The sequence below is a fragment of the Chaetodon trifascialis genome, chromosome 5 (assembly GCF_039877785.1).
Source record: "Chaetodon trifascialis isolate fChaTrf1 chromosome 5, fChaTrf1.hap1, whole genome shotgun sequence".
NCBI classification, from domain to species: domain Eukaryota; kingdom Metazoa; phylum Chordata; class Actinopteri; order Chaetodontiformes; family Chaetodontidae; genus Chaetodon; species Chaetodon trifascialis.
In genome coordinates, this window is record NC_092060.1 from 19,162,767 (window position 1) to 19,190,735 (window position 27,969).

The window sequence follows — 27,969 nt, forward strand, 5'->3', positions numbered from 1 at the left end:
AGACATGTTTGACATTATTTGTTGGGAGTATTTTCATGTGATTTGCTGACAGTAAGAAAACTAGAATACTGGCAGCCTTATCCTTTAACACCACACACGACTACAGACAGCTGAACAAATGCACATTTAACAAGGTTGCATGGGAACTGTGGGAAGGTCCTGGGTTCACTGGTCACTGCTGAATATCTCGTTAGGATTGGTCAAACTGAGGATTGATATCAGAGGGGGGATTAATAAAACTGATGTAACATATCAAACTAAACTCTCATCCTAATTGAGCCACTGGTGAACTGCAACTCCATGACATGCAAAAAAAAGAAGTGAGATGGTAACTTCAGACATTTTGACACGTCACAGCAGGAGAAGCACGGGTATAAATAATGAACTGAATGATGGCTGCTTCAGTTTGATCCTGGTTTGTGAACGCTGGCTTAGTGAAGTCACTGGGGCACTTGGATAGAACAGAGGCATCATAAATATGAGCTTTCCCTGACAAGTCAAAATGTCTGCTGGGAAAAGGCCTATTGGTTTATTCAGTCAGCATGTTTAAGAAGCTCTAGTCTTCACCTTAATGTCAGAGTATCAGACTAATGGGCAAAAAAGAGGAAGGCTCATTTCCTTCTGAATCTCTTGCACTCCCTCAGTGCTACCAGCCTGAAGCACAAGTCCATTAAATTCACTCAAACTTTCTTCACCAGAGCCTCAAACGTCTGTGTACAAGTGAACTGTTACCGTTACGTGAATTTAACAGACATTTGCTTTTAGACAGTCTTGCACGAAAACGATTTAGGCTACGTTTACACTTAGGGAAAACACATGTTTTCATGCGGTTTGGCCTCTCGTTTTCACACAAACACGGAAAACAATCATTTTTAAAAACTCCAGCCAAAGTGGTGATTTCTGTAAACGCTGGTTATGTGTTGGCGTGTAAACAGGGTTAAACAGCGTTTTAGGTTCTGAAATGTCACAACATGCGACAGAAAATACTTAACGTCATGTGAGCGACCTTGTTTACGCTCGCGCCCATAGGTTTGGCATACTTATGATGGCGCTCAATGGCATATTTATCCAGGTTCATGTAAACGACAACATTTTTGAAAACGATGTCGTGTGCAAGATGTTATTTTTGAAAATGGAGGGGCCAAAATATCCGTTTTCGAAAATACCCTGCTACGTGTAAACGTAGGCTGAATGTAACAGGGAACCAGTCGAGCTTGCTCCTTCCTTTGTTTAGCCAATTAGCTTGATAATAAGACAGCTGACGCCCCTGAAACCTGCTGGCTATGTGGATATCCAAATTGGTTGACTTAGACACAGAGCCGAGCGCATGCTTCAGCCTTTCCTCCCTGACTGACCGGGAGTTTTCCTTTTTAATGAGCGCCACGCTTGATTATTACCTTCATTATATGGGAGCACGAGCAAACAAACACAAAACCTTTCTGTTGTGACACACTATAAAACACCTTTATATACATTAGAAAAACAACAAATATCCTACTCTGGAATGGTACAAAATGTCCATCATACACCAATGACTTTAAAACAGGAGCGAAGGGGGTCGGCTTTCAAACAAATACAAAAATATTTCTGATTAAAATGGAGAGACACTGATGTACTGAGAATGGGGTCACGGTTTCCTTTCATCGTCTTTCCACCTGTCCCTCAGAATCAATGCTGAAATGACACGACATGCTAAAACCGCTCCTGCCCCGTCTTCAAACCAATCCAGGACAGTGAGGAAACTCAGAGGAAGGACGGAGAGGAAAGGATGCTGGGATGTTACTTTAGCGGGTGGACCGGCAGGACTGTTGTTCAGCTGAGAAGTCATTCGGGGTCAAACTGCTTCCTGTGGCCTTTTTGGTGTCACAGTCGCCGTCGCCCACCTTAGCTGGGAGGATAGTAGCCCTGGTTGTAGTTCCAGGTGTTCTGGTAGCCGTAGCTGCCGTACTGCGGTTGCTGGAAAAGAATCACAACAGGTAATAAGATTCTGTGGTTCTCAGAAACAACAGCATATTTATAGACTTCATATATTCATCCTCTACTTTTAAAATCTCAAATCCTACCTGGTACCAGTTGCTGTACGACCCGTAGCCGGACTGTGCGCTCATGTCGGCGCCCATCACAGGTGGAGGGGGTGTGGTGATGGGGACATGCGGCATGGTAGGTGGGGCTTGTCCAGACACAGCAACAGCAGAGCCGTCGTCGCTTTTGCTCAGCTTCTCTGGGTCCTCATCCCTAAAAATCAAGATATTATAAACTATCTCCATAACAGCAAATGCAGACTTGATTTAGACACCAAAAACAATTTCATATGTGGACTTCAGAGTCGATTCTTCCGGTTGGGAGCGATAAAGATGTCATTAGAATTTACACATTAAACTCATGAATGGTTTATTTAGAAAATCTGATGTAGGAGCTGCCATTACGTCACTATTTTAAAAAGCTGCTCATAGAGAATAGAAGCTGAAACCATTTAACTGAATGTAATTAGAAAAGGAAGATTTGGCTTGTGGAATCAATCAATTCAATAACCTGAAACTAGTCCAACATGAAACAAGGGGCACAAACAAAACACATATTTATGTTGGAGTTTGATCATTTTCATTTTGAGTGGACTGCTCCTTCCCCTCTCACCCGTTCTCTGCTCCTCTCTTTGTTCCACCCAGCTCCCTCAGCAGTTTCTGGTGCTCCTCATACACAGACAGCACACTGCAGAGGACAGACACATGACACAGTGAACCACAAGGTGATGACTGGTTTGTTAGGTACCATCAGGGTTTTAATATCTGCCAATATCTGAAGCCCTCTGTTGAACTCTGACCTCTGGATAGAGCTGCTGTAGTCCTCTGCGAACTGCAGGCCTCTCTGCGAGAAGAGGATCTTGGTGTGTGGGGCGAGGGGAGCTGCCAGGGCTCGCGTCACACACTCCTGCACTGCTTCAGCTGAGGCCCAGGGGTCTCCAGACACCTCCAGCTCCAACAGGTTCAGGTGTAGTTTATCATTATCCTGACAGAGGACACACAGAGAGACAGAGGCAGTTAAAGAGGAGACTTACTGTGTGTCTTTTTACCTTTTTACCTCTAAAAGGTTCAAGCATGAAGATACATTTTTAGTTTGCTGGGACCAAACTGTCCGTGAGACAGAGCTGGCCTAGCTGTGTCACTGGAGCACCCCATGTAGAATTTACCTTTTAATTTATTTCTTCTTTCGTGTATAATCACAGTATGTAATATTTATAAAGTTTTATGTGATGTTGCAAACGTACATTTTTGGGGGAGGACAGGCTGAAAAGGAGATTCATGAAGAGCCTGTGATGGTGCTCATGACTTATCTCACCGGACTGATCTCCAGCGCCTCCTGTAAAACCTTGCGGGCTCTGATGGGGCTCCTGCCCAGTTTCAGCAGCAGACGAGCCAGCTTGATGGAGTAGAAAGCGTGTAACATGGGCTTCTCTTTGGATTCGGCCACCGCCTCCCGCAGCAAGGCCTCCGATTGGTCCAGCTGGCCTGCTCGTCTCTCTAAAGCCGCCCTGCGGAGACGGACCACTGCTAGCCCTGGCAGGGTTTTCTCCAGGGCTTCAAGCACTCGCCGGGCCTCGGTTAAGTCACCTGATGGAGAACATGAAGGAGTTTTCATGAATGCGGTGGCTACAAAATCTGGAAGATTAAACTACACATACACAGGCACCGTACCGTGCCTCTCCTCAAAGGTGGCCCAGTGCATGTGGATGTTGGGTTTGTGGGTCAGGTGGATCTCACAGGCTCGTTTGAAAACAGCCCGCGCCTCGTCCACACTCTGCAACTCCAGGTACTGAGTGTACTGAGCAACACACAGACGATACATGTTACGCAGACATCACACATGCACACATTGGTGATCATGTAGACACATGAACTTCTCTTTTTAATCTAGTCTCACAAGAATATATGCACACTAGACATTAACACACACTAATTCTTTCTCTAAATACAGGTTGCAAACACATCGTTCTCCTCACCCTGGTCCAGAACTCCTCATACAGGGCGCAGGCGATCAGGCAGCGCTCAAAGAGGATGCGAACCCTGTGGTCATCATGGACAACGACTGCAGCATCCTCTGATCCTTCCTGAGGCTGGGCTGTGACCTCTGACTCCTCTGTGGCTGCCTGGTTCGGATCTAGTGGGAGATAACAGTGTCAAGAATGAGGACGCTTTCAGATGTTGACACAAAACTGTGGAGTCACTGAGACGATGACAGAGGTGACAGCGGACAGCATCTTCACCTTGGTTGGGATCTTTGGTGTCCGGGTTGAGCTGAGCGATCTCCCAGTCCAGGTAGGAGTGCCAGGCCCGCAGCTGGAGGCGGTCGAGTGGCTTGACGTGGAAGTATGGACGTTTGATCTACGGATCAGAGAAAAATAAATCAGATAGAAAGTGATCAAAATGCGTAACAAGTTTAATGAATGCATATAAAAAAGACAACAAATATTTACAAGAAAATACAATCTGAATCTTTTCCTGTTAAACTGCAAACAATACTTAAAAATTACACTGGGGACAACTTAACTGAGAAGAACAGAAAGCATCAATACTTTGTTCAGCCCTGAGCACAATGGCAGAACAGAGAATTTGGTTTCAGTTGTCATAAAGTTCCAGACACAGAACCTCAAAACGATGTTTCTGTAGCACACAATAATGAAATGAGAAGTACTGACAGCTGGCATTAAATGCTGGTTCCAAGTACTTACTGTTTGATCGAAAGGTTTCAGATTTAGGCAAAGTTCTTGGACAAATTACTTGTTTTAGACCTTTTCCTGGAAAACACTTCCAATGTCGTGCCTTGATTTTGAGTTTTCAAAGACAGACAGCGGATGAATGAGAGAGGGAGGAAAGGCGCAAGATGGAGTAGAAATGAGACAAAAACTCACAGCGTCTTCAAAGTGCCATCTCTTGCGGACTTCTCCCTCGTTGTCCTGGTACACTTTGTCCCTGCGAACCAGCACTTGTTCCCTGATCTTCTGCATCAATTCCTCCTGAACGAAGAGAGCAGAAATCATTCATATAACTTCTTTCATTTATGTCTCATGAGCATATATATCCTCAGTCCGGTGTTACTGACTGTGTCTGTGTCCTCAGGTGTGGCGGGCTCTTCCTCCCCTGGCGGCCTCTCCTCCTCCTCCTCCTGGGCCTGTTCAGCGCGCTCTGCCTTCTGACTCTGGCGGCACGACGCCCTCAGCTCCTCGTACTCCTCCAGGGGAAGCACCTCTTTGGGCTCGTGGCTGTTCAGGTGTTCCTTGAACCTGACGGAGAGGGTGGAGGGGAAGATGGAGTAAGGACGTGAAATTTGATTAAAGGGAGGAGAAAGAGCGAGAAATGGAGAAAGAAAGAAAGTTTGAGCAAAAGGAGAATATTAGAAAGATCATAATGTGTGTGGTCTTACTTATCATAGTGGGTGTTATAGAGCTGGGTGGGGACGTTGAGGACTCTGTCCAGCACGGCGGTTGCATTCCTCATGTTTCCCTGCTCCTTCTCCCACTCGACATAAAGATCCCATAGCCGGTCTGAATGGAAGTCCAGACCTGCTGCCTGAACTGCATCCTCAAACACACTGTGGGTTAGAAAACAATTAAAACAGCAACTTATTTGCGTTTCCTTGATATTGTGTCTTCAATTTCTATTTTTATATCAGTGCTATGCATGAGGTGACCTGGCACAGTCTTAAAATGTGTATGTGCATGAGAACGTTCATGTACCCGCGAATCCGTGTGGGCGACTCAGGCAGATTCATGTCTAGTGTTCCCAGCAGCAGATTGATGTAGTGGATCCAGAGATCTACACTCAGAGGGATTGCCTGCAGACCCTGAATACACACCTGACACAATGTACACAACAATAAACATTATCTCATATAAACCTGTGAAAAACACTGAGGCATAAAACTATTCTTAATGGTGTGGGGAAGGAGAAAGAAGGGGAAGAATATCGAAGTCTTTCTCCTGTTTTACCTCCTCTGCTTTATTGTTGTAACCTGCGCGGCGCTCCAGATCAGCAAATTTCTTCCAGTAGCCGTAGCAGAGTGGGTAACGAACGAGGAAGGCCTCTAGTGCTCTGCGTGACGCTGTGACATGGCCCTGAACAGTTGAGAGAAAAATTAAGTCCTGTATTGTTCAAGACCAGAATGTTTTGTGGCCTAATGGGGGCGCTAGAAGTCAATATTTCACAGTTTAGGGTATTAATGCATCACTACCTTTGTGTTTTTGTTCTGAACCTCACTACTTCTCCTGTGTCTCTCCAGTCAAAACAACAAACAGTCACCTCTTGCTCGCAGTACTGCAGCAGGTCAGTCCAGGCGGTGAAGTCTTGAGGATTGTCGTGAGTGGCCTTCCACAATCGCTCAAAGTCTGCAGGCAGTTCTCCCTCTTCATCTTCTGCAGCTGGGGGCATGGAGAAGGAAGCAGGGTCGGGGTCTACAGGGGCCTCGGTGGCCTCGGGGGCCTCTGCAGCACTGCCATTCTCGTCCGACATCTCAACCATCTCAGTCGGAGGAAATGCAGGAACCTCAGCAGCCTCCATAGCTAAAGAGGAGGAAGATCAAAGGTAAAGAGGCCCAAAAAATTTCCATTTACATAACCGAAGGGCATTATACAGGTATGCCCTCCTTGTTTGACACAACCATTCATGTGACTGACTTCATACTTGGTTGGTGTATTGCTGAGGACCCGAGAAAGTGCAGTGCCAGCTGTGCAGTTTGGATGACTGACGCTCAAGAAAACTGCAAGCAGCAATACTGGAGGCCAAACAATCAGCCCGGTATGAACAGGCAGGTTTTGAAGAGGCAATACACCGGAGATAAAAACAGGAAAAACTACTGAAGCACTGAACGTACTCTTAGTTGTTTGTTTGGGAGGGACATCATTATTTATCTCATCAAGCTTGTTCTTTGTGGAGGTTAAACACGCAAAACTACTAAAAATACAATTAAGCTCCATAGGAAAAAGGCACTAGCCACATGAATGTGATGTGATGTAATTCATGACCTTTCCAATTACTTTGTTTAGTGGACAGTTTTGTAGAAAATGGCCAACGGGTGTCCTGACAATAACAACCTCAACCATGTGTGGAAAAAAACAACAACATTTTGCTTACACACACAGAACAAATATTATTGTTACAAACTGGAAGTAAATCAGTTCAGAAACTTTAAACATTGATCTGATTTAAGCTTCTGGTCAAATCCAAACAGGCTGAGCTGTGACTGATTTACAAAATAAAATCTTTCCAGATTACACTGAGCAGTCACACCATCTGAACAAGGAAGTAAACAAACTACTACCCGCAGCCTGTGATTCACACGTGACTAACACATTCAACAAAACAAAACCAAAACGGAAGTTTTAGACTTTTATTCTGGAAACATCAGCCATCAAACGCCACAGCGGTAGGTTTCATTCATTAAAAAGCTCACTGCATTGAGTTTAGACGGGCTGGTTCTCGCTGCCTTCAGTACCTTTGAGTGCTTATGAACATAATTGCCTTAAACTGTGACAAGGGGTGACATGCATCCGCAAAACACTTAATTGAAAATATTAACGGTAAGTTTGTTAAAGTTAGTCAACAGAAAACTGTACTGTTTCGTGGAGTGTGGAAATCACGTTAGCCTAGCCTAGCATGTCACGCTTGCCCCTTAAAACAGGTTCAGTTGGAGCCTTTATTCAAAACGCTTGCAGATGAAACTAAAGCAAATGAATATTCATGAAGCGGCAAAACTGTATATTGTAAATTCAGTAATGTTAATCAAACTACCTGAAGATTCTTCAAGCTCCCCGTTGCCGCTCATCTCCTCACAGCCTTCCGCCGCCATGATGGGAAAACGTATCGTTTACGTCATTAATGCGCGACAAGACACCGACGAGGTAAATGAACTGCTGTGGAAGTAAAACCGCTTCATTTACTAATTACTTACAAACAATAACCTGTTTTTGTATCATTTTAGAAAACTTTGCAATGCAAAATGTACTTAATTAACCAGATCCAGTCTTGACATTAGTAGTTTTTGGTATCTCAGAAGTTATTAAGTTTACCAGGGCACAGGGAAGGGGAAAGACCTTGCAGTTTACATGTGGCTGAAGGAACTGATCAATAACCTGCCCTTGAAAAAATAAGTTGTTAATCCGGTGTTTAAATCTTAAATTTAAATCTCAGCCTCATTTAATCACTGAATTGTTGTGAGGAAGGAACTATCTTATTTCAATCAAAACCAGGGACTTGTTTTACATTTGGTCAACTTTATTTTCACTTGGTCTCATCTTTTAGAGTACATCTGACAACTTTGATTGACAGCCGAAGTCTGTTCCTTCACTTCTGTTTCCACCAGTTCAAGCCATCACCAACAAAACTGTAGCAACATGTACATTTATGATCATAAAAACAATCAAGGAGACAAACTCATAGAACAACAAAACTCCTAAAAGGTCAGATGATTTGACTAGTCAGGACCCAATCCAGAGTCTCCAGAGAATCATCTGGAAATTCACGACTGCTCAGTGTGCATTTAGGATTTTGTTCTGTGTAAACCAAAAGAAATTTATATTTGCTTGTGAAATACCATTCAAGGATCAGATGATACTTGTTCATTAAGATCCAAATGACACACTGGAAATCCTGGGCGGTCCTGACGTCTAGTAACATGAAAATCTAAACAACTTACAACTCACTCTTCCTCAAGTGCATTAAAAAGAATCTAGTAAACAACGCTGGAAAAAGAATTTGATAAAACAAAGAAAGCACGGTGACAGGATGATCCACAAACATCAGTGGTTCAGTCCCCTGAAATCATTCCCCGTTGCCAAGTTTGTTCAAAAGAACAGCTGAAAATCCCCTCTCTGCGCAGCAGCTGAACGACCTGATCGCTCCCAGTGTGAAGCTATGATAATGAATCATTGCCACACACACACACAGACTCATCACTGAGAAACTCAGGGAGAGGCCACACAAGAATGAACTGGCCATGATTGGCAAGAAAGACGATTTCTTTCCACTCTGTGGCATCAAGAAATGTAAGTACTGCAGGATTAAAGTTAACAGTGGAGCCACACAGCTGATTGTTGGCAAGCTCTCCCCAAATATATGAAATGTGGCACAGGTCAAGACGGCAGAGCTCTTAGCTGACTGAAGTGCTTCGTTTAAAAGAGGGATGGAATGAATTTTTGAAGAGTATCAAGTCAGAAACAGATAGAGGGAATCACCAGCAGGTGGAGCATGTGCTTTGAATGTGAACCTTCATTTTCAACTACAAATACAGTCATCTTTCTTCTGAGGCTGACTGGATGGACAACTAAGTGGACAATTAAAAAAATACAAGAGTGCCTGAATGTTTTCTTCCTCAACCCTAAAGATTCATTACAATGACATGAGTTGAGCTGCTCAGCTGTCATCCATCTGAGAAATGAGACAAACATAAGTATCTATCTAGTAGTAATCCTTTTTTGTTAGGTATTACGGTGTGACTGAACACAATAGGGACATGGCAGAGGTGTTATGTGGCTCAGTTTGATTAACAGGTCTGGTTGGACTTATGTACGTGTGTGTTTCAATGTGTTTGTGTGTTTATGTTCTTTGTTTTCCGTGATGGCTATCCTGTCGTCTTGCTTTAGTTAGTTGTAAGTATCAGTGTCTTGTGTCTGTTCTCTCCTCCTGCTCAGTACGGTTCAGTCATTGTCTCCTGCTCCTCCTTCCCCTCCTTCTCCCGTCTCCATGGTTACTGAAGCGTCACGGTCCAGTCTGCCCCTGCGTTCATGCCGGGCTTACGGAGCGTCAACACGGACATGGAGGCGTCAAAGTCAAACTCCAGCTGGCTCTCCTGACCACCTGCAGAGCAGAGGAAGAGACAGAAGAGCGCATGTGAAGCACAGCATTAGTGAGTGAGTTTTGGCAGCAGTTGGCTTGTTGGTGAATAAAGGAGACACAAGAAGATGATATTCAGGAGCTCAACACTGTCAACCACCTGTGTTAACACAGTTTCATTTGGCACAAACAGGGACACATTCACTTCATCCTGTCTGAGTTACTGTATAAAAGATACTCACCAACTATTTAACAACCATCTCTTTCTAAAACTGCGTTCACATGACATCAGCTCGTTCCACTGCATCACAGCACTGACGTGTGTTTCAAAAACCTGTTGAACGGCCTCTTTTCAAACAGCTAGTGGACATTTAAGTAGATTCCTCCAAGCTGCATTCAGTCAATAGCTTTAAATGAATCAGCCCGAGAGATTTAAAAAGGTGGGGTGAATCACTCTGGAGACAGATTGTTGCTATTGCCATCCCTCCTTCACAATGTGATTACACGTTAGCATCCCAGATTTACTGTCCCTCTCACTTTGCTTGCTGCCCCACTAACAGAGCAGAGCTGTGTACAAATGCACACGCAGAACGGACAGTTAGCAGACTGTGAGGAGATATTCCTAGAATTTAAAAATCTTTCTCCAGAAAGGCTCACTCCACATTTAACATGAATAATGCACTCACCAGCAGTCTTCAGGGTAACCTTGCTGGGCTTACTGGCTCCCAGTATGACGATGCGCTCGATCCAGGAGTGGGTGGAAAACTGGGCGTCTGGAGCCAGGTTACTGTGGACCAAGCAGAGACATGGATTCAATAATTAAGAGGTTTACAATATTAAAATGATCAAATAACCCCTTTTATTATGTTTGAAAACTGCACTGAAATATGCGAAAGCCTGCTTGAGGGTGAATTTCTACTTCAGGAGGTTTTCCACTGAACTGAAACAGAGAGCACTCATCACTCACACGGACGAGAGGACGTTGTTGGCAAAGGACAGCCTCCTGTGGATGAACGCCTTCTTTTCATAGTTGAAGGTGTGACCATCGTCTATGTAGAGCTCACCGTCTGCAGTTCTCTGCCAGACAAAAGGTCAGAACTTTAAGTGTGGCAATGGCGCTTGGCATGCAAACGTGTCAAAACAGCAGTTTGTACAAATGAGTTACCTGCGGGTTAAGAGCCACAAATAAAGTGTAAGGATCGTGCTCCATGCAGGTGGAGGACCTGCGAACTCGAAGCTTCCTGGGAATGATCGAGCCGCCACGCTGGAACACCGGGATCTGAAAAGAGTTTCATATTGAAACCAGAGAAGAGGAGGAAAAATATTAGCTATTAAAGGATGTGGAGGACCTAGAAATGTCAAAGTTTTTTGATGGTAAATCGTCTTCAAATCATTTAACAGACATCTCTGTGAGTCTTACAGAGCTCATGGTGACAGGGATGTAAAGGTTCTGGGCTCCATTGTGCTTCTGGAAGGTGTGGACGTCAAACCAAACCTGAGGAACCAATCAAACACACAAGACAAGGTTTCTTCAAGACCAAGAACACCTGAACCTGCAGTCATGTTACTGACACCATGTCCCATAAAAACACCTTTTCTTGACCGAAGGATACAGAAACTGTGTCCTCTTACCTCATCTTTGCCAGGTAGGTAGGCGGTGACTCCCCTGGCTCCCTCCTCAGTAACTGGGTGCACCAATAAGTCTCTCCCTGCAGAGAGTTGAGTGAAGTCAGTGGATCTGAAAATCGTTTAGAATCATTCCAGCTTTCTCTCTTGTACCTCGGCTGTTCCCACACTAAAGAGAAGTGATCCACCCCAACACATGGCATCATTATATCAGCACCATAACAGCAGTACTCAGTTTTTTGTGATTTGGACACTTAAGCTGCAATTCTGCATCAATAATTGGAGGCAACTTTGACCATTAGATATAGATTTTTTTTTTTTTTAAAGGAAATTTCAACCCAAAATAAAAACAAAACAAATGAAATACAAATGATGTATAACAACAAATAAAACAGATCTCTTGATGGAACTCAGCTGAGGAACACATTAAAGTTTTGGTGTTTCGTGTCTCACCGATCAAGAACTCGTCATCCAGAGCAAAGGTAGCAGGATCTTTGGGGTACTCCACCCACAGCGGTCTGTCACAGAGATACACACATCAGCTGAGTGCCATGACTCCACAATATCTTCATCTGCATTAAAGCATATTACTGAAATCTGTATTTGATAGATTACACTAAAATCACGCCATTTTTGTAATGATTTTGTCACTCAACACTACAGACGTGAGAACAGGAAAGAGACAGAACTGTATTTCCTGCCCAGTCCTCACCTCATGACAGGCTGTCCAGTCTGGTGTGCGTGGTAGAACAGCTGGTACCAATAGGGCAGGAGGGTGTAGCGCTGGCGCACCGCCTCACGGATCAGCGCTGTGTTCTCTGGGCCAAACAGCCAGGGCTCGCGGCGGGGTGTGTCCAGGTGGGCGTGGGCCCTGAAGAATGGCTGGTATGCCCCGGTCTGGTACCAACGCACCAGCAGCTCAGTGCTGGGAGACTTGAAGAAACCACCAACGTCAGCTGTGAGACAGACGAGGTCAGCATTAGAGTCAAGTCTGGGATGTTCAGAGCCTGATATAAATAAAATGTCACGAACAAAACAACCTCTTGAGATCTGTTTATGATCTGATGGCTGGAACTGCAGAAGTAAATGTGAGCTTTATTTACTGAAGGTGCATTGACATAAAACACCTGATCTTCAGACTCAGATCACATGACTGTTATATATAACTGCAGCTGATTACCCGGGGAACCTGTGCTCTCACCATAGTAACACCTCTCAGTGCCCATTTCCATGACAACAGTAACAAACACTCTTGGGAGGACTGAGTCAGATTATCTTCAAAATAGAGATTTTAACCATTTCGTCTCTTCAAAAACCAGTGAGGAGCACAGTCCTGCTGTACTGTTGTTTCTATACTTCAGCAAATTTTCTGAACAGCTGAAGCATGTAATGAAGAATATGTCCAAAGACCCACAGGGCATTACAGTTTGCAAGAGGTTTTGATGTTAGGAGTTGTTACACTAACTTAATTGGCTAAACTCCGTGTTGTATACATGATATTGTAAAATCTTTAAAAATAAAAATAAAACCACAAATACTGATTTAAAAGGCAGCCTTACAACTTTTCAGCAGCTCTCTGAACACTTTCTTCTTGGAGCACATTGGTCATTTTAAAGCGAACAAAAAGACAAACAAGCAGTGAAACAGCCAACTGGAAAGCTTGAGGAAGGACTCACCACCACAGAAAGAGATTCCAACCAGACCCAAGCTCAGACACATGGGGATAGAAATCTTCAGATGGTCCCACTCAGCAGCATTATCTCCTGTCCATACAGCACCTACACACACACACACACACACACACACGCACACTTACTTAACACTCCACGTCGGGTTGTAATTGCTTTTGTTATATGCAAACACGCATTCATTTCAGTTTCATGTAAAAACTTAAGGGCTTACCGTAGCGCTGTGAGCCAGCAAAGAAGGCTCTGGTCAGGACAAATGGTCGCTCAACTCCCCCCGACCTCTGGATCAGACCCTCTGCTGTGGCCATTTGCTGTAGGTTGTGCACAGGATAATCAGTGGAGCAGAGGACGTGCTTTTCTCCATGTCATCTGATTTTTAGAGTATAGTTTTGGTTCTCTTTCAAAACAAATTGTGAGCTATGACAGACAGCTGTGTGCACTCACCACGTAGAAGCCGTACAGGTTGTGTACATCACGGTGCTCCCAGGCTCCGTGCATTGCATCCTTGTGCATGGTGACCTCCGGCCCGTTGAAGACCGACGGCTCATTCATGTCATTCCACGTATACAGGTTCTCCATGCTGCCCTGGTGAGCGGAGCAGATGTGTGGATGTTAAGTCTTGAGGCCACACCAAACATATTGTGGAAAATGTGCCATTTTAAATCCATGAACAGATTCAATAAATCTGCACACTGAAATTGCAAAAGAAAAGTGGCCAATCGCAGAAAGCTGGGGCTGTGGTTGGCAGCTCCAGAGTGAGAATATGCTGACATAAGATATTAAACAACAGTTTAAAATAAGGAACTGGTGCCATTCTCATCAATGTCAGTGAATCTGTATCTCACTTGCATATGCGGTTGCAGTTTAATGACTGAAAAGAAGTGTCCTGGAAACTCACCTCGTACTGATCGTAGGCGAACATGCTGGCCCACCAGGCCCTCATGTCTGCACGGGTGAAGTCTGGATAGCCGGCACTACCTAAAAAGGACATCATGAGTCCCAGGGAAAAACACGAAATACAGACAGGCCATGTGAGAGAAAGACTCACCATAATAATGAGTATCTCAGCTCACTGAGAAACATCGCAATAAATCATTTTCCTCTGTAAAGATCCCGTTCCTAAACATATATTTACAAATGTATTTTTGACACATTTTCTGGTGATTGAAGTTGAGTCGTCTGTCTCTTACCAGGCCAGCACCAGCCCTCATAGTCTCCACCGTCTTTATTCTTGATATAGAAACCCCGAGAACGGATTTCATTGTGGATCTTGTAGTTGCTGTCTACTTTAATATGAGGGTCCACAATGGCCACCATCTATTAAAAAATGAAAGAAATATGGGCCAAAAGTGTTAAAAGTGTAAAAAATGGCTGCAACTGTCCAGAAAGGCTGGGTTTTAACTGGTAGTTTAAATGAATAGACATGCCCTCCGCCCGCCCCACAGTGCAGCCCTAATCTGCCATCTGTACCCTGCGTTTCTTCTCCATGAGACCCTGCAGCATTTCCTTTGGTGTTGCAAACTTGTGTGGATCCCAGGTGAAGTAGCGCTTGCCATCTGTGTGCTCGATGTCAAGCCAGATGAAGTCATAGGGGATGTCGTGCTCGTCAAAGCCCGCATCCACTGCCTGCACGTCCTCCTGGTCATTGTAGTTCCAGCGGCACTGGTGGTAGGCCAGAGAAGCCAGGGGAGGGAAGGACTGGGTGCCTGATGGACGACGGGAGGAGAGAAGACAAGTGCTGGTCTTTTATTGGGCTACAGATACTCACACTGGCATCAGGTACTAAAACATGTTCAAACTTAGTCTTGACTTCATCGTTTGTGATTTTCCTTGTAAGAGACTTGACTTGTTAAGACCTGTTAAAAACTGAGCAAATGCCTCTGTGTTTAATGTCTCAATGACCGCGGTGCTCTCCTGCATTCAATCCTGTTCATAAGTACAAACTTGATTTAAATGAAAAAGAAAATTTTAAATGAATGAATTGTGTCTCCTCATTGAAAGTGTCAATGGCCAGTCATCCATCCTCCTACCTGTGAGGGAGGCGTACTGAGAGAAGACGTCGGTGGGTGTTGGTCCAAGCATAATGAAGACATCAATGATGCCGCTTTCAGAGATCCAGCGCACATCTGTCTGTGGTGTCTCACTGGAGCCCTGCACATAATCCAGCATTTTCCCAAACACAGTCTGGGATGAGACATGAGTGAGTCAGTGAGTGAAGCACTGGACATTTGGGCAGCAGACATTTCCTACCAGCTATTTTTGACCCAAACAGCAACAGGAACTAAGGCGAAAGGAAAAGCGGCATACCTTTCCAGCGGTGTTGGAGCTGATGTCCACCCAGGTCTCAGCAGCGTTGAGCCAGAAGATGCCTGTGGTCCGCTGGGCGTTGTGGGCCAACATGACTGGTACAGCACCGTAGAGGGCCATAGGATTATATAACTCGTACTGGAACACATCCAGGTTGTAGAGCCGATACGGATCTCCATTACTGAAAGACAAGACCACACACTCAGGCTTGATCCCGACTGACTGTAGTCAATGTAAGAGAAATCTCAAACTGTTCATGTACAATAAGACTTGTTGACACTCACTCTGTTGTTTTGAGTCTGAGGGTGTCTGCGTGTTCTGGGATGCCGTAGACGTGCTCAACCCCCGGCAACGAAAAGTCTAAACTAATAGCAGATGGACCTGTGAGGCGAGAGCAACAAAGCATCAATTAGAGGAAGCAAAGTAGAAACAAAAACCACCATTTACTCACAAGATGCGTTTCAGACATAATACTAAACCCACTCACTAAGACACTAACAATTCAGTTCAAATTATGAGTCAAAATACAAGTGGTACTTACCGCTAGGTTTGCTGTCTGAGTGCGATTTAAACGTTTCCTCCCACATCCCGTCTTCTACTTTCTCTTCCTCTTCTTTTGTTGTCTGGCAGGCAAACAGGGAGAACAGAAATGCAATTCATAAGAGGAGACATAGGCTGAGATACAGCACAGAAATTTTAACTAAAGCGAGGGAAAGACTGTGTGCTTCAGAGCATAGTACCTCGGGCTGGTTTGCCGGATCAGCCTCCTCTTTCTTCTCGGCTTCTGGGTCTGCCTGACTGCTCCATGGCACGGAGAATGGAAGGAGGGGTGAGGAAGGGGATATGGGAGAACAAAAAAAGATGTGTCACTTTAGCAAAGTCATGCTATCCTGTGACGAGTAACAAAATATGGGGAGTATAAGAAACTATGATAAAAAGGAAAAGGACATATAAACAGGGAGGCTGATGAATGCCCCCTGAATAAACAATGACAACTAACAAATACTCTACATGGTCTTGAATTACTTAAATGACAAAGGGGGACTGAGCAACTCCCTACCTTGTGGCTATTTCAAGCTAGACATTATGGGATAGGACCTCTAGAGGCTTTGGCATGCAATGCCCACGAGGCTCCTTACACAACGAACTGGCACCAAGTGCATCCACCATATAACATGGGGTAATTGAGGCCATGGCCCTGCAGCAAAGATCCCTTAAAACAAGCCTCAAACTGCTAAAAATTTGGTAGTCACGTACAACTGGGGATGTGCATGATCTGCGACAGTGCGCATGCAAGAGGCAGTGGTGCCAAAATGGGTTTTGAAAGCCTGTTATGCCATATTCATATTACAGCGGAACAGCTAACTTAGAGACGAACAGCAATTTGCAAATAATTAAATAATACTTGACATATTATAACTTTGGCAGGTTTAAAAAAAAAAGGGAGGGGGGAATTAACATTGATGCAGCAGAGCCAGCGATATTGTCTTTTTTATTCCACAAACTCTTTCTGCTTGTCAAATCAAGACCACCAACAGTTCAGCTAAAGACTCAGACGTGTTATGCAAGTAGCTGCTAATGTTCCCTTGAACCGCTCGCCTCAAGCAGAGTTGAGGAGTGGGCTGCAGGTCTGCTAAGCTGACCACTCTCTAACTCCACATATCCAAATTTTGTTGTTTTTCAAACTTGTGGTCTTCAGGCCCAACTGACACGGACTCAAGTGACATCACACAAGGCAAACCATCAGTCGGCACACCTCCCTCAGCCACGCTAGCCTTCATGCAACTTGTTTTTCTCCATATTCAGTCATACTACCTAAGAGCTGTAAACACATTTTGATGCATGAAAGTGGAGTTCCTCTTTAACATTAGGTTATAAATATACCAAATATATCAAAGACCTGCGGGTCACACCGTGAACATTAACAGTAGTTTGTCACTATTCAGACTCAAGCTGATTGTTCATCCACCAAATGTTTTCATTTGGTCTCAATATGATGATATATTTGTACAGGTTCACTCAGTAACACTAGTCATTAATTTAGCCTCTAACTTAAAATGCAACCACACTGCACAAACCAGTGCAGGACTGTCACAACACACCACAAACAACAATGATGAAGGCTCCCACAAAAGCTGCTTTTCCACAGTAATGCAAATATGGCTTAGAGCTCAGACGCAGCACTGTCTCAGAAAAACTGCAGAAACTGTCCCAGTTAAGAGAATTATTACTCCTCAAACTGGAACGCAAATTAAAGCATAACCACAAAGAGAGATGTTGCTGTTGGGTTTGGGAACTGGGCTGCATTATCTGAGAAAAAGATGGACTATTTGGTGGGACAAAGACTACATGAGCAGGGACAGAAAAGCTTTCCTCGCTTTTATGTGCCTTCTAAACTGGTCCACACCTGCTGCCACTAGCTTTATTTTTCCATCTACGGCAGTTAGCTCTCACTGTGAGCTGAGCAAGCGTGACAAATCATTTCAGCTAACATAACTGGTCAAGAAACACAGTCAGTCATGCAGTCGTGTTAGACCTGCTGTAGTGACACTATGTAGATGATTTTGTTAATCAGACACTGATCTGACAAGACGGTGGGGCACAGTTAAATCACTGGTAGGCACAGCAGAGCCCACGTCATTCAGGTGAATGATCAGGATGATTTTTTCTTTGTTTCATGAAATAAGACAAAAAAAAATCAACACCCTAAGTGGCGATTATTGTTTGAATGGTTCTTTGAAAACATGAGGATGATAACAGGGGGCTGGATGACCCCTTGATTCTGGATCGAATTAAACACAGACATGCACACACTCAGCCACACGCCTCTCTCATTCTCAGTCACATTTATTTCAGGGTAAACACTGAGCTTGGTGTGATGGGAGTCCCTACACTTTGTCACTATTGGCAGCATTAGCACAAGGAACAGAATACACACTTACAAATCTTAAGGGACTTTACCTAGAGAATACCCTCTTGATATTATCCCACACGCTAGCCACTGTGCTAGTTACTTTATAGGAGAAACTAGGATGATAGGGAGAAGAGGACAGAACAACGAGTCAGAGACAGTACTCAAAAAAACAAACCATTTCATGGGAACAAAAATAGAAATCATCCACTGAGTGATGACGTGGATTAAAAGAGACGGCTGGCATTTGTAAACGTGTGTGCATGCGCGGTTTCTCACGTGTCCTTGCGCATCCTCAGGTGCTCAAAGGCCAGCAGGCCGCGAGAGTTCAGCGACATCAGCACGTCTCGCCCTTCCATGATGTCCAATCGGAAGGGCCGGGCGCTGACGATGACCCTCTGGGACTCCGCCCCCAGGGACAGCACCACCCCGTTCTCATCCTGAGACAAGAGAGACAGGCTGAGGCAGAGAGGGGGGGGGGGGGGGGAGAGGAGAGGGAGTTAAAAAAAGGATTCGGTTTAGAAAAAGGACAGAAGCTCAAGAACTTATTTATCTACTCACTATCTGCTCAAATCTTGTATATGCTGTAGGTTTCCCTTATTAAATCCTGAACATTTGAAATGAGATTCTGACAAATGGAGCCAGAAAGCAATTATCTGGAAAAAGCTGGCTCTTTTGCTCCATCCGAAGAATTTATATTCAAAGTTTCAAGCCTTCCTGCTCCTGCTACCTTTCAATAGAGTCAAGTGCTGTGGGTCTCATTCTTCGACCCACAGGAGAACAAGTGGATGTTAGCCTTTTCCTTATTTAGATCTGTGTGTGCTGTTTGTTTACGACACATTTTCACTAAAAAGGCCTCTTTCACATTGTATTGTACACTTGTGCTTTCCTAATGTGTCTACTTAAAGACAAAAATCACTGTAAATCTGTCCGTCCTGTGAGAGAGCTCTCACACCGTACAGCCTGTAACACCCTTGGGAGACTTACGGCTCAGTAGGTGGCTCCCTGATGAGCACGTCTGGGACCTCATAGCGAGGCTTCAGAGGCTTCAGCTCATTAATCTTCACCCTCGTTATGTTTCCCTGGAGACGGTAGAGCTCGAGCAGGAGACGCACCTGAGAAACAAACACAGACAGAGGGGGACAGGGGTGAGAGGGGTACAGGAGAAGCAAAGGATGGCACACAGGAGGTCAGAAAGTGGGGTCAGCCAAGTCTTTTCACCACTACTGTCCATATTAGGCATTTGGTTTTGATAGCAAAGAAGGGAAACTGGGCTATCATGAACATTCACTAAAATTATGGACGGAAAGGAAGATCCAAGAACAGGCCTAACATATGCCCATATTCATAAAGACATAAAGTTAAGCAGTGATCGCCCATTAATTCCCCAACTGTGAACTGCTTTTCTATGTGATTTACCTTATTGTTGTCATTGATGAGCTGCAAGGTGAGTCTGGTGTTGGTCAGCTCCATGGTCTCCAGCAGGGCTCGATAGGGAGACTCACCAGGCTTCAAGGCTCTCTGACGCCTGTTTAAATGTAATAACAAGAGTGGACACCAGTGATAAATCAGTACCTGTGTGCTTTTCCTCAGCCAACACTCACTTGAAGTAAGCAAATGTATTATTGTTTTCCATATTTTCTATCTTGCACTCACTTGCAGAAGGCACTCTGGTCACAGGTCTTGAAGTTGCCCCTGTCCACAGCCCACGTCCCACTGAGAGACACAGCCAGACAGAGCACCAAGACAGGCACCATCCTACAAAGAAAACCAAGCAGACAGCCTAAACTTAAGAGGGATCAGGCTATTTAGCGGTTACCTCTCCAATTCACTGACTTTTTGGCTGAGCGATTACCAAAGAGGACCCTAGACTAACTACAGCACGTATACAGAAGGTCGACTTAAACAGGACACACATGGACAGGAACACACACCCGGACTTTGGTCTCTCTGTAGTGATAAAATGTGTCCTCCTGTGAAAGCCAGCGCCACACAATGTCACCAGCAGCTTAACATTTAACCATTTCCTGTTTCCTCATCCTGCTGCAGCGACAGTGTTCATATATTACTCTTAATGCGTCTTTCATGTTGGACCTCGAGCCCGAATGTAAATGTAATTAATTTCTAGCCCCCATAACGTTACTTCTGTCAAACCCGGGGGATGAGAAGTACATTGAAATGATGCCAACAGATAGCATTAGCTAACGTACCAGCTAATGTTGGCTAAAGTTAGCTAGCATCCAATCGGATTTCTGGCGAAATACGTCAGAAAATGGCCACAAACTGCTGACTTGACAATAATAGGGCGTCAGACTTTCCCCAGACAGACTAACGCCTGATTGTCTGACAGCTGCGCTATCGTTAATTATCTCTTTGGATCAGGATATCGTGCTAACCTTGCTGACAACGGTACAGGCAGCCTCTCAAGCCGCTAATTCAATTGGGGGGTGATCTCGACTTTTCCAGTATGATTTTCCTTGGAGGCAGTGAAACTCTGAAACAGTAAATTTGCTTACACGCTTACTAAGTGTGTACCCACAGCGATAATCTCTGCCCTCCCACGCACCGATAATAAATCAAACAAATGTTAAAAATCGCGATGAAACAGCGGACTTGCTTTGTCTTACCTTTCAGTGAAGGTGGCCATCTTGATTATGCTTCCGTTTGACTCCGCCCATTTCACTCCGCAACAAAGATCGTTAAAAAGTAAGATCTCAACCGACTGAAAAATTTGAGTGTTTCTTTAAAATAATACAGATAATGGAAATGAAAATATCCAGATTACAGTCTCCTTTGTGTATATCATGATGTTATCTTTTATCTGACTGACGATAAAGGGAGGATGTTTGTGAACTTGGTATGAATATTTATCCTCTCAGGCACGGACACGTCATCGCCAGGCTCCAGTCAGTGAAGTGCACGCACTGATCCACTGCTTTCACTTCACTGATTCCCAACCAGTGTAACTTACAACACAACGTACGTGGAGGGAACACGTGTACAGTCTAACGCAATGCAACAGCACTTCAATAAATCTTAACTCTGTGAATATGTAGTCATACATTCAAATTAGGATTATTGACGTGGATCCCAAAATGGATCAGGCATCACAAGATGATGGATTTTTACTTTTTAATCTCCTGATATACCATCTCCTCACTTAGGCCTCTGAACTGATATGGGGTTACAAGCAGACATCCATCACATTATCACAAATATATTCCCCTCACAATTATGTTTTATAATATTTTCTGTAAAAACACTCACTACATTCTTTAATTGCTTTTTTTCTTATGAACTACATTGTAGTTTTGTCTCTTAAAACCTTTAAAAATTATTCACATGAAACAGAAGAACTCCTCTACAATTTACTGCTTAGTATAAAGGGGTAACAAACAAGAGGTTGGAAAGCACTGGCTTAGGGGATTTACAGGCTATAAAGAACATAAGACTTTGATCACTTTAATCGCCAACAGACTCCTCTGATAATACAATTCCCCACACGTTCTTGGACCAAATAAAAGATTTAATTTGTAAAGTGGTCGAGACAACAGTTTGCTCATATGACGAGATGCAAGGTGTGTTTGTAGCCACAATTTTAAGACAGGAACAATCTGAAAATTACACAAAGCAATCTATAAGCGATTTAGCAGAATTAAGTGTATTTTGTAACCGAAATGACACATTAAGGCTGTGTTTCGTGTGGAGCAAATTCTGCATGAACATAACATACATGTGTCATTTCTCTTGTCTTTTTCTAACAGAAAGAATTAGTTAGAAACATATCAAGTCTAAAAATATGGTACAAAAGGTAACACACGCACACAGCTATGCTTGTATGAAGTACAGTGATAGCAACTTTGTAGTCCACTCTTAGAGCAATGTAACAGTATTCTGTCTGTTTTATAGTCTCCATGTATTCGCTGTCACCTGCTCCTCACAGTCTGCTCTGCTTTAGAGCTGGAAGCGCCAGCACAGGTGTCCCAGTCTATCTATGTTTTTATGCAGGACACTGTGGATCGGTGCCACGTATCTTGCCACGTCACCATCCCGTGAGAAATCCCTGCAAAACAGGCCCTTCTCTGAGTTGAAGACAAACTTCTGGGGCATGGGCCCATTGCCCCTCACGTACTCCCACACAGCCAAGAGAAGCAGCCTCACCTCGAAGGGGGTGAGGTGGGGGAACGCTTCGTGGACGTTGGCAAGCACGGGAGGCAGGAGCTGGCCCTCTCCCATGCAGGACACCAGGAGACAGGAGGCCTGGAGGTGCCACTGGGAGTCTGTGGACAACACCTCACGGGATGCCTCCCAGTGGGCCAACAGAGTGGCCAGGAGGCCTCTGAGCACAGCTGAGCAGTAGCAGAGAGCCGGGCGTCCAGCTGCCACCACCTGAAGCAGAGGGAAGAGCACCGGGTGGGCCTCGAAGCAACGCCGAATGTGGATGTCTCGCTCCACCGTGGTGCGGGCGTGCTCTTCTGGGGGCCAGGACAGCTCACCATTGGCCACATCCGGACAGACGTTTTCCACCAATGTGACCGCAACAACCTTGGCTGCCTCGGCGTTGATGGGCATTGGCTCGTCAGGGTCAGATGGTGCTCGGGAGCCATTGATAGAGCCGTTGAGACCAGAAGAGCTGCAACACTGGACTATGACAGCCAACAGAGTCTGGACGTTCTACAGGGAGAAGAAAATGAAGGTGTCACATTTTCAGTCTTTTATGCTGCAGTACATCCAACATTAAATACACCCACTCACACAGATCTACTTCTGCCTAATAAGAATTTGGTTTTTCTTCCTGTCAAACGTTTACATGAAAGTGTAGTTTCAAGTTCAAACTGATCATTGCAATGATTGCAGTACTGTCATCTAATTCACTTCGCTTGATACTGAGCTCTGCAACAGCCCTCAACTCACCTGGATGACCCCAGATGGGTCAGGCAGGTTGGTGGCAGTGCGGACCTTCAGCCCCTTGCCAATCACCCCGGCATGAAACACAGACCACACGCTGCCGGAAAAGTTGACAGTTGTACCAAATCGACAGTTGATGTCCAGCAAAGATGCTCCGAGGTCAGGAGACACAGATGGGGAAGTCACGGGGGCACCAGACATGTCTGCGATCTGCCCTCCAAACAGATCAGCGTTGCCTTTATGTAGCGCTCCCTCAACCAGCTGCTGCAGCACAGCTTTGAGAGTGAGCGGAGAATAGGCTGCGAAACGGGACAGGAGCTGGACTGAACAGTTCACTGCATCACATGCCTGCCCCCCATCTCTCCCCACTTTCCCCCCTTCAACTCTTCTCCGCAGTGTCAGAAAGAAGTGAGTGACAGCAGCACGGGAGAGCAGGAGCAGGTGTGCTGGGGAGGAGGTGCGAGGGAGAGGGCTACAGGATAGGAGGCGCACTGCAGCGTGAGATACAGCCGGGTCACCATGGAGAAGGAGCGGGCCAAAATCATGGAGGTGTCCTGAGACAGCTGAGCCCACCTGGACGGCCATGGAGGACTGAACACCTGCTGCTCCTCTTCTCTCCTCATCCTGACTCTGGATGGCTGTGGCCAGGTTAAGCAGCAGCTGCCTCAGCTGCCGGGGCCCCAGAGTGTGTGTGTGGATCTGGGCCACACAGCGAGCTACAGCCGCAGTAATGAGTCCCGCCATGCAAGAGGACAGCGTGGTGTGGAGCTGCCAAGCCAGAGCCAACTCCTCTGGGTTGCGGGCCTGCGTGAGTAGCTGGCAGAAAGCCTCAGTGGCCACGCTGGGACCTCCATACACCGACAGCAGACACAGCAACTGGTGCAGCCAGAGGTGACGCTTCCTCTCCAGTCGCAGTGTCTCGGCACAGAGCTCACCGATGTGAGACTGCAGCTCCTCCAGGAAGGGGATAACCCTCTGGGGCTGAGAGGAAGCAGAGTGATGGGGGTTGACCTCCAATCCATCTGAGCGGTTGAAGACCAGTTTGTGGAGATGCAGAAGGAGCATCTGGAGGAGGCGATCGCAACCTTCTCTGACTCCTTCATGAGGGGAGGGTGTAGGGCCGGAGATGATTACCGAGGCCGGCGTCGCTGTGTCTGCCAGAAAACGGAGTACCCGCGCACCTCCTGATGGGCTCTGGCTAATAAGGTGGACCGCCAGCCCCAGCATGTTATCCAGTTCCTCTCTGGGAAGGCCCTGTAGCAAGGCCTGCAGGTGGAGCAGGACAGGAGGGCGTAACAGTTCAACCAGCTCTGCAGACACCGCACCAAAGAGATTGGGCGACATTGCAGCCAGCTGCAGCAGGAATGGCACAGCAGCACGACGGAGTTGAGGGGAACATTCCCAAGATGTTGAGGATGAAGTGGGAGATAGAGGGCTTGAAGGACTCAAGCTTTCCTGAAACATCCTGAGCAGCTCCTTCCTGATGCTGTCGGAGTGGTGCGCTGCAAGATGTCCAAGGATTCCCACCACTGAGCCAATCTTGGGCACTCTGCTGCCTTTATCCACTCCCATCAACATTAGCCCCTGATCCTTGGCACCATGAGAGCAGAAGTCCTTGAGTCCACATGCCAAGACTCGGCTAATGATGGTCCCTGGGAAGGCGGAGCCGATGTGAGCCACCACCCAGTCAAAATGTGGGGAGTGCTGAACTGAGGTGTCCAACAGTGCATCCACACAGGCGTCAGGGCACCAGGCCAACATGGCGGCCAAACACTGGGAGTAGGCCTCCATGAGGGAGCGGGTGGCAGCACAAGACATCCAGAGCTGCAGCAGCTCGTTGAGGCTGGAGGAGTGGGGGGCCACGCTGCGGCCAGCGTGCTTGCTGCTCAGCTGGCCCAACAAGTCCACAGCCCAGGCAGATACCAGAGGGGCCCAGGCCCGGGGGTTGAGACGGATGAACTCCGACAGCACGCCATGAACCTCCTACAGACAAACAGATATAATTACATTTACAGGGAAATTTTGTGTTTTGTTTTGTCTTGTCTAAAACCCAAACACATTCAGGTTTATTATCACATTAGCAGCAAATCCTCATGACAGAGAAGCTAGAAATAGACGATATTTGTCATTTTTGATTATAAAGGGTGATTATATTATTATATTAAATACTAATCCTTTCTTATGCGTGTCTTTGTGTCATCGCACCTGTATGATGTCCTCCAGGTTGGAGCTGACCCCCGAAGTGGCATCACCCTCTGTCTCCAGGTTGTGCAGGAAGGTGGAGACGTGCTCATCGTAAACGCCCCTCAGATGCTCCAGCACCGCCCCCCGACAGGCCGGGACCGAGCGCAGCAGGCGCACAGCACAGCGGGCGTGTTCCCGGACACTGAGCTTCCGGCCCTGAACGGTGTCGACGCCACTGATGAAGGACTTGATCTCCTGGGACAGTTCCTGGGTGCTGGAGGAGAAGGGTGGACATTAATGGATGGGGAAAATGAGAAGTTCAGCATCCACAGGCAGGAAACGATGAGGAAAAAGAATGAAAACAGACGTCTGCACCTGTATGTGTGAGAAGGGATCCAATTCAAAATAATGTTAAAGATGGTTGGCAACTAATTTCAGCATCAATTAACTGGGTCTATGTTATGATGCACACTACATGCTGTGGCAACTTAAATTATGAATCTCAGACGAAGTCTCCTATTGTCAGGGCAGTAAGCCAGCCAATGACCCGCCTAGTCTACCTGAAAATGGTGGTGATTGATTTTTGAATAAAATAATTAAAATACCTAATTTTTCTTTTTAATCCAAATAATAATGAACTAATCTAAGACATAGCAAGCAGTATAATCTGTAAATAAAATAGCTGTCAGTTACAGCACTAATTGGCTGATTATCATCCTAATTTATTGCTTAGTCTACCTTTTCTGAATGTATTGATTAATGACTTATCCAAAGTGGACGTCTTCATCATGTTGTAATTGTTTAATTTACTATCGCTTACCGAATTGGTAATGCTAGGCATTTTTTACACGTTTAACAATCGATTATCAAAAAAAGTTACAAATGATTATTACTTGAGCTCAGCAAAAATATTAACAATGGAAATAATTATAAAAAATGCATTTCAGACTTAAAATATAATTCACTGAAATGTATAAAATAACATACTCAACATTTGCTGGATTCTACTCCTCTAATATTAGCTTTTCTCTTATCGATATCAGTTCAAAGTGTTTTAGGGACGTTGTTCTGGACAAATGAACACTGTAAAACAATATTTTGGGCTCCAACAACTTGTCATGTGTAAATGTTTTTGTTTAACCTTTAATAAAGCGAATGAATAATCGATTAACTGAGAAGTCCTGAACGCAGCCCGGACGTCTGTTAATCCAACGACTTTCAACATGAGCCGGCTCCACACACCAGTTCAGTACCAGTGGCCCATTCATTTCTGCGCAGTTAACTTAAAAACAAAATTAAAAACCATGTGCTAAACTGACTTTATGGTCTAAATGTACTTGTTGTGTCAGTCCAGCCGCTTCCTCTCCAGCAGCACTCACCTCAGGGCAGTCTGCGGTGTGTGAGTGTGTGAGCTCTGCATCGCTTTCAGCGGACTCCCGTCAAACACCAAAGACATCGTTTGGTCTTTCAACATGAAAGTGTCACATGAAATCCACCTCTCGGGTCCGGGGCTTCGACGTGAGCGATGCAGACAGCTTTTTCTTATTTTCTCTGGTCAATTTCGGAACAAAAATACAGGGAAAGGGCGCTCCACAGCCGGAAGTTGGGACTTCTTCGTCGCTTTAAAAAAAAGCGAACCGTCATTGACAGTTGACGTCATTTGCGACATCTAGTGGTGCAGAATGGCTTTGTTTATTTATTTATTTATTTATTTATTTATTTATTTATTTATTTATTTTCAATACTCCGTCACTGCGGGGCAAACTTCAACATTGTTTCATTATAGTCATAATAAATAAAGATTAGATAAAGCGTTATTAATTAGTTATTAAATTATTTGTGTACGTATGTGTATAACTTTTCCTTACCTTGCTGCATTGATAAGCTTGTGTAAAACTTGCACAAAATTGATAGAAATATATTTTCGTCTGACAAGTAATAATTCTGTTTCCTAATTTTGTCTGTAAATTTAGATTTTATCTAATTCTCAAAATAGCAAAATGCTAATATAAAGCTTTTTTTGCGGGGGGGGGGCTATCCCAAGGCGAAAGGCGGGGTACACAATGAAACCGGTCGCCAGTCGATTGCAGCGCAACATACATAGACAATCAAACAACCATTTACGCTCACACTCATACCTAAGGACAATTTAGAGTCACCAATTAACCTAATGAGCATGTTTTTGGTCTGTGGGAGGAAGCCGGAGTGCCCGGAGAGAACCCACGCATGCACGGGAAGAACATGCAAACTTCACATTAAAAGGCCTGTGTTGTGGCCTGTGCTGTGAGGCATCCGCACTACCTGCTTGCACCACCGTGCCGTATCTCACAACACGTGTGCTACATTTTCATGTCGTTATCGCTTTAATCTCAGACTGTGTAAGCAGATCCTCACCGAAATGCCAACCCACAGAGCAGGACCTTGTTTGGGGACAAACGGTATAAAAAAAGGAATTGTAACATTAGAGACATGAAATGTAAATATTTGCCTGTAAGAGGGTAAACAGTTGAGCAGCATAGTGGCA

At 45.1% G+C, this 27,969-nt stretch overlaps 3 protein-coding genes across 4 annotated transcripts; all 3 read right to left on the bottom strand.

Moving 5' to 3' along the window:
• Window positions 1–1,333: 1,333 nt before the first annotated feature.
• LOC139331776 (pre-mRNA-processing factor 39) lies at window positions 1,334–7,849 on the bottom strand. Its single transcript, XM_070963402.1, has 15 exons — window positions 7,782–7,849; window positions 6,294–6,553; window positions 5,984–6,109; window positions 5,732–5,850; window positions 5,419–5,586; window positions 5,098–5,278; window positions 4,907–5,011; window positions 4,262–4,379; window positions 3,998–4,155; window positions 3,693–3,819; window positions 3,337–3,608; window positions 2,822–3,006; window positions 2,635–2,709; window positions 2,064–2,235; window positions 1,334–1,956 (listed from the first exon to the last, which is right to left on the bottom strand). Exons 1-15 carry the CDS (start codon window positions 7,837–7,839, stop codon window positions 1,885–1,887), a joined length of 2,196 nt encoding a protein of 731 aa, XP_070819503.1. The 5' UTR covers window positions 7,840–7,849; the 3' UTR covers window positions 1,334–1,884.
• A 400-nt stretch (window positions 7,850–8,249) lies between these two features.
• On the bottom strand, window positions 8,250–21,029 carry ganabb (glucosidase II alpha subunit b). 2 transcript variants are annotated; one of them, XM_070962421.1, is made up of 25 exons: window positions 20,981–21,029; window positions 20,010–20,111; window positions 19,773–19,881; window positions 19,341–19,468; window positions 18,633–18,812; window positions 18,404–18,469; window positions 16,183–16,240; window positions 15,984–16,065; window positions 15,727–15,823; window positions 15,443–15,623; window positions 15,166–15,319; window positions 14,606–14,841; window positions 14,326–14,452; window positions 14,034–14,113; window positions 13,580–13,720; window positions 13,350–13,446; window positions 13,124–13,225; window positions 12,160–12,403; window positions 11,901–11,965; window positions 11,454–11,530; window positions 11,242–11,316; window positions 10,987–11,100; window positions 10,789–10,898; window positions 10,508–10,608; window positions 8,250–9,845 (listed from the first exon to the last, which is right to left on the bottom strand). In XM_070962421.1, exons 1-25 carry the CDS (start codon window positions 20,998–21,000, stop codon window positions 9,736–9,738), a joined length of 2,856 nt encoding a protein of 951 aa, XP_070818522.1. In that variant the 5' UTR covers window positions 21,001–21,029; the 3' UTR covers window positions 8,250–9,735. The 2 variants fall into 2 exon arrangements, with proteins under 2 accessions (XP_070818522.1, XP_070818524.1); XM_070962423.1 differs by lacking the exon at window positions 18,404–18,469.
• An 834-nt stretch (window positions 21,030–21,863) lies between these two features.
• Window positions 21,864–27,069, bottom strand: ints5 (integrator complex subunit 5). The gene is made up of 4 exons (XM_070961925.1): window positions 26,825–27,069; window positions 25,467–25,719; window positions 23,268–25,244; window positions 21,864–23,027 (listed from the first exon to the last, which is right to left on the bottom strand). Exons 1-4 carry the CDS (start codon window positions 26,917–26,919, stop codon window positions 22,308–22,310), a joined length of 3,045 nt encoding a protein of 1,014 aa, XP_070818026.1. The 5' UTR covers window positions 26,920–27,069; the 3' UTR covers window positions 21,864–22,307.
• Between the last annotated feature and the right edge of the window lie 900 nt (window positions 27,070–27,969).